The sequence below is a fragment of the Rhincodon typus genome, chromosome 3 (assembly GCF_021869965.1).
Source record: "Rhincodon typus isolate 14 chromosome 3, sRhiTyp1.1, whole genome shotgun sequence".
Lineage (NCBI taxonomy): Eukaryota > Metazoa > Chordata > Chondrichthyes > Orectolobiformes > Rhincodontidae > Rhincodon > Rhincodon typus.
Genome location: NC_063334.1, coordinates 125,310,521 through 125,322,823, shown reverse-complemented (window position 1 = coordinate 125,322,823; position 12,303 = coordinate 125,310,521). Strand labels below are relative to the sequence as shown.

At 42.0% G+C, this 12,303-nt stretch overlaps 1 protein-coding gene across 1 annotated transcript in view; it reads left to right on the top strand.

Moving 5' to 3' along the window:
- The window catches only part of LOC109917951 (FYN-binding protein 1), a 177,154-nt gene extending 172,772 nt beyond the window's left edge, over positions 1-4,382 (top strand). Inside the window, exon 16 of the mRNA XM_048594188.1 lies at positions 3,608-4,382. Within this exon, the coding sequence (XP_048450145.1) occupies positions 3,608-3,630 (23 nt within the window). The 3' untranslated portion in view covers positions 3,631-4,382. The remainder of the gene's footprint in view (positions 1-3,607) is intronic.
- Positions 4,383-12,303: the final 7,921 nt, after the last annotated feature.

The window sequence follows — 12,303 nt, the reverse complement described above, 5'->3', positions numbered from 1 at the left end:
TCTGAAGAAGGGTCTAGGCCCAAAACATCAGCCTTCCTGCTCCTCTGATGCTGCTTGGCCTGCTGTGTTCATCCAGCTCTACACATTGTTATCTCAGATTCTCCAGCATCTGCAGCTCCTACTATCTCTGAAAAAATTCAAACCATATCTGTAATTTCCCAAAATGCAGTCTCTTGCATTGAGGAAGGGACAGTGAAGACCTGGCAGCTCAGTCATTACAAAAAAAGAACACAGGCAAGTCTCTTGAACACATTATTGAACAGCCACTGAAGAGTGGGCTGCCTGCTTTCTTGATACAGAGTACAAAGTGGTCTGAAGGAGAAAATAATATCACCAAGCAATATGTTTATGCTGAAAAATCAATTAGTTCCAAAATTCCCTGTAATTAAATCTGGATTGGCCATGGGAAGTGCAGGTTTACAGGGATCAGGTAGGGGATGGGACTGGGTGGGATGATCTTCAGATGGTCAATGGGCTGAATGGCCTGCTTTCACACTGCAGGGATTCTAGGATTCTATGATTCCTAACTTTCTAAATTCTAGAGAAAACAGGCCTAATTTATATAATTTCTCTTCATAACCCAACCCCTGAAGTCCAGGTGTCATTCTTGTACAGCCCATAAAACCATAAGATATGGAAGCAGAATTAGGCCACTCAGCCCATTGAGTCTGCTCCATCATTCGATCATAGTTCTTCCTCCAAGGAATATTAAAAAGATAGGACATAGGACAAGTGTGTCACTGAGATGAAAAGTGGTCTGTAAAGGCATGGATTGCACGGATCCAGAGATAATAGTGGGAGAAATTTAGAAAAGAGACATGATTAATACAGACAGAAAAACATAATTAACAAAGGGGGAGATGTTAGGGAAACTATTGGAGGGGACCAAAACAACATGGATAAAAATAATAAAAACTTTTAAGAACATAAGAAGTAAGAACAGGAGTAGATAATTCAGCCACTCACATCTGCTCTGCCATTCAATTAGATCATGGCTGATCTTTCGTCTTAATTCCACTTTCCTGTCTTATCCCCATCCCTTGATTTTCTTGAAGTTCAAAAGTATAGTTCTCTCAGCCTTGAATATACCCAGTGACTGACCATCTACAGTCCTCCAAACACTTACAGCACTGTATCCACTAGATGGGTGAGAAGGGACCTAATTCAAAGATAAAAATCCTGAGGGGCCTTTATGGGATGTATGCTGAAAGGATGTTTCCCCTTGTGGGAGAGGCTAAATTAAAAAAGAGGTCTCCCATTTGAAATGGTGATTAGGAAAAATTCATCCCACTCAGGGGTCATGAGTCTTTGAAACTATCTCCCATTGAGAACAATGGAGGATGGGTCAATGATAACAAGGTGTAGAGCTGGATGAATGCAGCAGGCCAAGCAGCATCAGAGGAGCAGGAAAGCTGACGTTTCGGGCCTAGACCCTTCTTCAGAAATGGAGGAGGGGAAGGGGATTCTGAAATAAATAGGGAGAGAGGGGGAGGCGGATAGAAGATGGATAAAGGAGAAGGTAGGTGGAGACGAGACAGACAGGTCAAAGAGGTGGGGTTGGAGCCAGTAAAGGTGAGTGTAGGTGGGGAGTTAGGGAGGGGATAGGTCAGTCCAGGAAGGATGGACAGGTCAAGGAGGCGGGATGAGGCTGGTAGGTAGGAGATGGGGGTGGGGCTTGAGGTGGGAGGAGGGGATAGGTGGGAGGACAGGTTAGGGAGGCGGGGACGTGCTGGGCTGGTTTTGGGATGCGGTCGGGGGAGGGGAGATTTTGAAGCTTGTGAAGTCCACATTGATACCATTGGATTGCAGGGTTCCCAAGCGAAATATGAGATGCTGTTCCTGCAACCTTCGGATGGCATTGTGGCACTGCAGGAGGCCCAGGATGGACATGTCATCCAAGGAGTGGGAGGGGGAGTTGAAATGGTCCGCGACTGGGAGGTGCAGTTGTTTGTTGCGAACCGAGCATAGGTGTTCCACAAAGCGGTCCCCAAGCCACCGCTTGGTTTCCCCGATGTAGAGGATGGGTCAATGGCTACTTTTAACACAGAAGTAGATAGATTCTTGACAAACAAGGAAGCAAAAGGTAATTGGATGGTCGGTGTGAATGCAGAGTTAAGACCACAGTCGGATCAGTCATGGTCTTCTTGAATGTCAGAACAGGCTAGAAGGGTTGAATGGCCCATTCCTGCTCCTAATTTGTAAGTTTGTATGTTCAAATGCATGTAACCCCGAGTGAAGGAACTCTTCACACTCGACTTAAAATATTGACCCCCATATGGTTCTCCTGTCAAAGAAACAAACCTCACATCATTTGTCATGTCAAGCAGGTAACCTCACAACCTTTAAAAAGCAATTGGATGAGTACTTAAATGTTATGACATTCTTGAATACGGGCCTTGCGGTGGAAAAGTGGCACTAGTGTAGATTTAGTGTAGCTTAGGCAGTGCAGATTTGATGGGCTGAAAGGTGTCTTCTATAACGCATGATTCTGTGATTCCTTCTCAGAATCTTATAAATTTCAATGATCCTCTCTCATTTGTCTAAACTCCAACAAGTCTATTCAAGTGCACATCACAGTACATTTACAGACCAGAAATTGATTTAGTAAATCTTCACTACAATGACTTCCAGACAAGTATATGTTTCCTTAGAATCATAGGATAAAATTCCTACAGTATGGATAGAGGCCATTTGGCCCATTGAGTCAGCACTGACCCTCCAAAGTACATCCCACCAGACCCAGCTTCTCCCTCATGCCCTATCTCCATTATCACCATGGTCAATCCATCCAACCCCCACCCCCTTGGTCACCACAGTGCAATTTATCATGGCCAATCCACCTAATCTGCACATCTTTGGACTGTGGGAGAAAACCAGTGCATCGAGGGGGAAACCTAAGGCTGGAATCAAAACTGGGTCCCTAGCGCTGTAAGGCATCTGTGCTAACCACTGAGCCACCAAGTCACCCTTACGTAAGGAGATTATGCACAATACTCCAGCTATGGTCTTGCCTATATAATTATAGCACATCTTCCTCACTCTTAAGTTCAAGCTCCCTTTCATAAAGATTAAAATATAAGGTCTGAGAAAGAAGGAGTGAAACCACTTAGAGACAAGGATGAAATATGCTCAACTTGGGATAAACCGGGACAACAATGTGGCACACAGCTTTCCTTCAACCTGAGATAGCGTCTGAGGAGGGAACTGGATTTGGTGACTAGGGAACGAGGAAGAATCTGCATTCAGCTTTTCTAATGTTTAGCTTCAGGTAATCACAGCTCATCCAAAACTGGATGTTAGAAAACAGTCAGCTTAAATTTATGTCCTGAGTTTTCAACTCACCAAATAATGGAAATAGTTTTTGTTCCCTGATTGCCATATTAAAACCCCTGAAAGCTTTTATCAATTTTACTCCGATCAAATTTTCCCTAAACCTCCCTTATTCTACTGAAAAGTAAACTAAATTCACTAGCCTTGTCTTATAATTACATAACTCTCAACCTAGCTAATCTCTCTCTAGTTTATGCATTTGCAGCAGTTTGTTTTATGTCAGATTTGCAGGGTCAATAGTTCTCATTAATTCACCTGTGTCATTTTTGTCATTTAGAATGCATCTACGATAATGACTGACCACAACTCAAAAGGAATTGTAAGGAGCTCCCAGAATTCAGCTCACCCACACCTCCTTCCATTTGTGCTGTTTAACAATCCACAATTTGCACGCTGCAAAGAAACCTGCAAGCTCTTCAGCTATCGACATGTTGCTTCTCAAAGACTAACTGAAAACTGATCCCTCCACCTCCAGAGGGATGAGTCCAGAAAACAAATGATGAAGTTGCATTATGCAACATGTTTGATGTTTGAAATTTCTGAAGAAGGGTCTAGGCCCGAAACGTCAGCCTTCCTGCTCCTCTGATGCTGCTTGGCCTGCTGTGTTCATCCAGCTCTTCACCTTGTTATCTCAGATTCTCCAGCATCTGCAGTTCCTGCTTTCTCTGACATTTGAAAAGATTATTTTTTCTCAAACAATCTGAACCATGGATTTCGTTTGGAAATAAGAATTATTTATATGAATGTGACCATTTGGACTAATCCAATAATAATGAATATCTTTGGACATAGAGAGTTCTTTTGTTATTTTTCATCCTGAGAATAATGTTTTGTACACTTGATTTGATAGGTTACTGCTGTTTAACTATTCCTCAGTTCCAGTGATTAAAATATACAAACGTGTGAGAAATGTATCCTACTTTTGTAGGCATTGAGTTAAATATCTTCTCATTCCTTGTTGAATTCTTTCTCAGTTTGTGAATGGTCGCTTGGTGTTGGGCAGCGAATAACCTGTTTTCTGTGTGATTAAAGAATGTTTGTTTACCTTGTAATTCCTTGTAAGTATTGCTGATTTCACAGCTGCTAGAGTTATGCAAGCACTGTCACACTCCGCCTTGACAAGTATTTGTAAAGAGAGGTTCCCTTTTATGGTATTTCTCCACAATGTGACAAGGTGCTAGCTCATCTCCCATGTGATGAGATTCAGTTCAAGCTCACATTACTGGAGGTACTGCTTTCTAAAGTAGAATTAGGGCTCAGGTAAAGGTATTCACAAGTTGAAGATTTGTACATGAAATGGTGTTGAACGAACAACTGTAAATGGTGAAATAAGTAGGAGTAGTTGATGTGTTTTTCATTGACAGGCAAAATTTTCGCAGGAATGTCAGTAAACCAAGTACAAACCATATGAAGAGGAGTACTTTTGGATGTAAATTCAAAGAAGTACAACTGAGCACAGAACCAATATCGACATTCCTAGTTTCTGGTACTGTCACTGACTCACAACCATATGTGAAACTATTGCTGGACTGAATGAAATAATTCACAGACAAGGCTTATTGTTATTGTTACAACAACCATGCACTCAATAATGCAATAAAATGGCCCAGGCTTTTCACAGGAGTGGTACTGAAATGAAAACTGACACTGAAGCAGATGAGGAGAGTTGGGCAGGTGTTCAAAAGCTTGGACTAGAGGTAGATTTTAACAAGAATCATAACGTAAGAAAGAAAGTGGCATTGGGAGAGGTGGGAGCTCTACAAGGTGGGTGCATTATATCTGAACCAAAACAGGTCAAACATCCTCTCTGGAAGGTTTGCTAATGCTGTTGGAATGGATTTAAACTGGATTACTGTGAGGTGCGATTCCGACAAGTAACTCAGAGGGGAATGAAGCTGAAGTGGAATTAGATGTTAAAACATTAATGAATCTAGAGGTCAGAGGAAACATAGGTTAGATAAGAAATAAGTGAGTTTATCAAGGCTAAATGGATTATATTTTAATGCAAAGAGCCTGACAAATAAGATAGACAAGCTGAGAACACAGAAAGGCACAGGGGATTGTGATATCATATCTATGACTGAGACTTGGCTGAAAAGTGGGCAGGATTGGCAGCTCAACATTCCTGACTATTCAGATGAGATAGAAAGGGACATAGTGCAAAGTTGTTCAAGGACCCAATTAAAGCTGCGAGAACAGATACTGTCACGGTAGGATCATCAAATGAAGCCATAAGAGTATTAAGAAATAAATAAAAGGGTAACATGTTGCTGGGTGTGTACTATAAACCCTCAAGCGGTCAGCAAGAGATGGAGGATCAAATATGCAATCAAATTTCATAAAAATATAAGAATAATAAGGCAGTAATAGGGATTTTAACAATCCAAAAATTAACTGGGATAGTTTTAGTGTGTGACGTAGAGAGGAAACAAAATTCTTAAATTGCTTCAAGGCCAATTTTTTTAGCCAGTGTGTAGAAAGGCCAACAATGGCCCCAGTTCTGGACCTAATATTCAGAAATGAGCTCAGGTAGGTGGAAGATGTATCAGTAGGGGGTCATTTTAGAGAAAATAATCATAACTCAGTTAGATTTGGGATAGTTACAGAAAAGGATAAGGACAGGCAGGAATAAATGTTGCAAACCAAGGAAAGGCTAATTTTACTAAGATAGGATATGATTCGGCCCATGGGACTGGGAGCAGCTATTTACAGACCAACTGTATCAGAACAGTGGGAAGCTTTCAAGGAGAAAGTAGCAAAAGTACAAGGCAAATACTATTCCATTAGATAAAGGATGGGACCAAGACGAGAGAACTCTGGATTCCAAGGGACATGGAAGTGAGGATTAAGAAAAAAACGAGAAGCTTATGGCAGAGGTACAGGGGAAACCTTAAGAAGAAAAATAGGAGAGTTAAGACAGTGCACAAGAAAATATTTGTGGGTAGAATAAAGGAAAATGCAAAGGGTTTTTATTGAATATATAAAGAGCATGACAATAATTAGGGAACAAGTAGTGCCCATTAGGGAGCATAGAGTTAATCTTGATTGGAAAGACATGGGTGCAGTCCTCAATTAATACTTTGCATCGGTCTTAACAGTGGAAAAGGATGGTGCAGGAATAGATATCAAGATAGAGAACTGTGAAATATTAGAAGAAACTAACATAGACAGGAGGTAGTAGTGGGTTTACATTAATCAATATAGTATTAATAGTAAATTAATTAATAAATTTGCAGGTCCGAATGAGATGTATCCCAGGCTGTTGAGGGAAGTTTGGGAGGAGATATCAGGGTTTCTGGCATTAACATTCAGATCCTCTCTTGTCAAAAGTGAGGTGCCAAAGACTGGAGAACTGCTAATATCATTAAAAACAGAGGAAGGGATAACCCATGAAATTACAGGCCAGTCTAATTTCAGTGGTGGGGAAGTTATTAGAAAGAATTCTGAAGGACAGAATACATCTCCACTTGGACAGTCAGGGACTAATCAGGGATAGTCAGCATGGATTTGTTAAGGGAACATAGCAGTTGACAAATTTGATCAAATTTTTTGAGGTGGAAATGTTGAAGATGGCTATGCATTTGATGTGGTCTCCATGAACTGTAGCAAGCTTTTATTAAAGCCAAAAGACCGTCAAGAAAGTGGAGCTCATGGGTTCCAAGCTAAAGTGGCACATTACATTTAAACTGGCTGACAGACAAGGAGAAATGCGTGATGTTAGAAGGATGGTCCATGAATGGAACTCTGTTTCCAGTGGGGTTGTGCAGGGCTCAGATTTGGGCCCTTGTTGTTTTCAGTGCACATTAATAATTTGGACTTAAATGTAGGGGGAATGATAAGAAGTTGCGGAAGACACAAAAATTGGTAGGATGGCAAACACTGAGAAAGATAGCTCAACACCACCTCCTCAAGGGCAACTAGGAATGGACAGTAAACGCTGACCCAGGCAGTGATGCCCACATCCCATGACTGAATAAAGAAAAAAGAATTGTGAACTGTAGGAGAACTTCAATGGACTGGTCAAGTGGATAGAACAGCGGCAAATGGAATTCAACTCAGAGAAATGTGAGTTAATGCACTCAGGGATAACTAACAAGGTAAGATCAGAGGGACCTTGATGTGCATGTCCATAGATCCTTGAAGGCAGCAGGACAGGTAGATAAGGTAGTTAAGAAGGCCTATGGGATACTTGCCATATAGCCAAGGTATAGAATACAAGAGCAAGGAGGTTGTATTGGAACTATCTAAAACATTGGTTAGGCCATTACTGGAGTACTATATGGAGTTCTGGTCATCACTTTAGTGAAGTCACATCCTTGGGTGCAGTGGAGATTTACCGGGATGATGCCTAGGCTGGAGGGTCTGAGCTATGAGGAAAGATTTGGGTTACTTACCTTGAAGCAGTGAAGGTTGAGAGGAAACCTGTAAGAGGTGCATTAAGATTATGAGGAGCATAGATGGAGTGAATATGATTGCACTTCTTCCATTTGTAGAGAAGCCAATGACTATTAGGTGTAGATTGAAAGTGAGAAGTAGAAGGCTAAGAGGAAAGATGAGGAGAAATGTTTTCACTGAGAAGGTGGCAGGAGCCTGGAACTCACTGAACATACCACTTAAGTAGTATTTAGATATTCACTTGCGTTGCCATAGCCTCCAGGGCAATGGGCCAAAAGCTGGAAAAGGAGATTAGCATAGTCAGATATTTGTTGGCCAGCTTAAATCAACAATGAAGGTATTCTAGCATAAAGGGTATTATAGAGTTTATGGACCAGGCAACTGAAGAGACAGCTGCCAATATTGGAGTGATTAAAATTACAGATCACTCAAGAGGACAAAATAGTAGCAGTGCAGATATCTCTTCTGGTTGAAACAAAGACATATAGAAGGTGAGACCATGTAGGTATTTGAAATCAAGAGTGAGAATTTCAAAATCATGGCAGTGTCTAACTTGAAGTCAAATTGGACCAGCTATCAAATGGGTAATGGGTGAACATAACTTGGTCGAAGTTAGGAAACAGAAAGGACAGACGTGGATGATCTTAAGTTTAAATCAGATCAAATATGTGATGATGACTTGATGTTTTTGAGTAATATAGTATAGAGGTACGAAAGGCATGGATGAAGGTTTTCACAGCTTAATGTTACAGAAATAGAAATAGGGGTTTTAGTTATGATGGAACATATGGTTGCAAGCTCATCTCAGGGTCAAAATTGGCACAAAGGTGCTAACAGTCTGAAGAAGTGATGGCCTAGTGGTATTATCACTAGACTATTAATCCAGGGATCTGTTCCTCCAGCATCTCATTTTCTGCCTGGTGACCTTGCAGCCTTCAGGACTCAATATTGAGCTCAATAATCTTACAGCCTGATCACCTCCTTCCAAGTCTTTTACCCACCCCCACACCCCAAGTCCGGTCATGACATAGGTTGATTTCAGCACAGCCAACCCATTTTCACCCACTGATAGTGTCCATTAAAACCTATCCAGCATTTCTTCTTCCCTGGCTTACCATTAACAATCCCTTTGTTCCTCTCTTTCTTTCTCCCTCTCTCTCTCTGAGCTCCATCTCCACTATCTGCTCACTCCTTTTACTTTCTACCCCGTTTCATCAAGATAAATATCACGTTATCCCAGATGCTATCAGTTCTGAAGAGTCATTGAACTCAAAATGTTAACTTCTTTGTCTCTCCACAGATGTTGCCAGACCTGCTGAGTTTCTCCAGCAATATCTGTTTTTGTTTCAGATCTCTTGCATCAGCATACGTTTGTTTTATATTAATCCAGAAACCTAAGTAATGTTCCAGGGTTTGAATCCCATTATGGCAGATGGAATTCAAATTCAATAAAACAATCTGGAATTAAGAGTATATGCAGACCATGAAACAGTTGTCAATTGCCAGGAATAGCCCATTTTGAAATAACTCCACAGAGGCCAGTATCCTGTTACCAAGTCACCCCTTATTAACACACGCATAGTACTTGACACTGGTCCAGTTTTCTCAGAGCCAGCTTTCAGAGAGAACAGAATCTCTGACACTCCTATTTATATCTGACAGCCAGAGCTCCCTGACTGGACCAGATTAACAACCCCAATGGGGGAACTCATATTCTGTAAGGTCCACCTGGCTGATCTCATAACAATCACTACAGCTCTCCCGTCTAAGTCAGGGGACCTAGGCCTGTTCTTTTTCCTGTTACCTCTCCTGGGGCATTTTCAAAACGAAAGTGGTTGCTCAGACTCAGTCTCAGATACGAGTGCCATGACCGTAGCTCACCTCTTGTGTCTGGAGCTTCTTGGAAGAAATTCATCCTCTTCTTCAGATGGTAAAGGCATTGAGGCTGCAACATCTGCCATTTCCTTCTCAGACTCTGAGCTTTCTTTGATGCTAGATGAAGTGGGAGAACCCATGGGTTCCGACAGCCTTTCTGACTGTTCTGAGGGGCCAGGTATGTTTTGCTACTGCCCTGTTTGTGAGTTTGCAGCTTTCATGTCATCCATGTCGTTGTTCAGGACCGCCTTACCTACCTGAACTTTGTAAGTCTGGGGACCTGACTTTGCGTTGATCATGCCTCTTACCCATGCTGGACCATTTCCATGATTTTGGCATCAAACTTCATCCCCTGAAGTAAACTGTCTCTCTTGCTTCAAGGAGTCTTGTGTCCAGCATTGGCCTTCCTGATGTTGTTTCACACTTGCCCCCATGTCAAGGAAGATCAGATTTAACCTGGTGTAGAGACTTCTCCACATTAGCAACTCTGCTGGAGCTGTCCCTGAAGTTGCACAAGGGTTGGTTCTATAATCAAATAGGAACTGGGAGAGTTTGGTATCGAGTGAAGCCGTAGGCTGTTTCTTTAAGCCTGCCTTCAAAGTTTGGACTGCTCTTTCCACAAGGTCTTGGATGATGGATCGTACGGAGCCGAATAACATTCGATACTCAAATTTCCTGCTGGTAAACGATGGCCCATTGTCTATGACGTAATGTTTCAAGTCTTCAGAACTCATTGTAGCAAGGAAAATGTTGATATATATGTTGAAGATGGGTTGGGGGGAGGGGGAAGGTGTAAACGATAGATGGAGATGGAGCCCAGAGAGAAAGAGAAAAACAGTTGGCAGACAAAGGAATGGGTAAAGATCAGCCTGATAGAATGAACAGCTGCTAATTGGGACCATTAGTAGCTGCTTGTGGTAGCATCCCACGTAGTGACAAACCTAGTGTGTGAGGATTGGGGTAAGGTCATGGAAGAAGGTGCTTGAAATAACTCCACAGTTGCCAGCATCCTGTCACCAAGTCACCTTTTATTTACACATGCATAGTACATGACACTGACCCAGCTAGCTCAGAGCCAACTCCTAGAATGAACAGAACCTCTGACCCCCTTATTTGTACCTGTCAGGCAGGGCTCCCTGATTGGACCAGGTTAACAGCCTTAATCAGGGAACTCATATTCTATGAGGTCTACCGAGCAAACCTTGTTACAATCACTACAATCTGGTTCTTTAATGTTCTTTAGGGAAAGAAATCTGCTGTCTTTACCTGGTCTGGCCTACAAGTGACTCCAGACCCATGGAAACATGGTTGATACTTAACTGCCCTCCAGGCAATAGGGATGGGCAATAAATGCTGTCCCAGCCAGTGACACACATCCTGTGAATGAATTAAAGAAATCTATTCAGCTTCAGCCAGGAAGGGGAGATGGGTTCAGTGGTTAGAGACGACTGTTTGTAGCTGGGACTAAACATAACGGCTTTAGTTTTACTAATAATTAGATGGAGACATTTTCTGCTCATTCAATAATTGATATTTGACAAGCATTTTGAGATAATGGAGGGGTGAAGAGAGTTGGGGGTGGACAGTTGTGCTGGGTGTCATCAGTTTACATATTACCATATTTTTTGGATTATGTCATCAATGAGAAGAAGCAGTTTTGGGTATCTGTGGAGTTGGGAAAACTGCATTTATTTTCGATTCTTCTCCTACAAACTAGGAGATTCATAAAGACTTCAGTTTACAAAATTATATTTCTACATCAACTACCAATGAAGCAGAAATTTCTCACACTTTGAACAAAGATAGATATTCCATTATCAATCAGAATACAATGCATTTGGCTAGGGATCAATCAAGACCCTTGAATTCAATGCACACTTTTGCCTGCAAGGTCTGGCTAGATAGAAGTAGTGCTAAACGAAATAAAGATATTTCAGTATCAGTTACACAATAGCAAAGAGGTGGGAGCAGATTGATTCCCTAACCGAGACAGGTAAGCAATGTTTTATTCATTTGTTCATCTGGGCTTTGATGGCTAGGCCTCCATTTACCGCCAATCTATAACTGCCATCTTGAAAGTCCTTGGAATAAAGGAATTCCAGGATTTTGACCCAGTGACACTGAAGGAACAGCCATACATTCCCAAGTCAGTTTGACTTGGAGCTTGAAGGGGAACTTGCAGACGGTGGTGTTCCCATTTATCTGTTGCCTTTGTCCTTCTAGATGACAGTGTGTGTGGGTTTGGAAGGTGCTGTTGAAGGAGCCTTGGTGAATTTCTGCTGTGTATCTTGTAGATGCATAAAACTTTGCAGCAACTACTCAAGATGGTGGCGGAGTGGGGTTCCTACTCATCCACTCTGTCCGTTTCTCTTCTTTGTTTTGCTCTTTTCGTGTTTTCTTTTTCTGTTTCTTCTGTTTATTTCTCTCTACTTACGCGGATGGACTCGACAGACTCCCACCTTGTGGAGGCCCAACGCAGACTGTCTGCCTTGAGGAATCTTTGATGTGGAGATGCTGGTATTGGACTGTGGTGGAGAAAGTCAAAAATCACACAACACCAGGTTATAGTCGAATCAGAGATAGTAGGAACTGCAGATGCTGGAGAATCCGAGACAACAAGGTGCAGGGCTGGATGAACACAGCAGGCCAAGCAGCATCATAGGAGCAGAGAGGCTGACGTTTCGGGCCTAGACTCTTCATCAG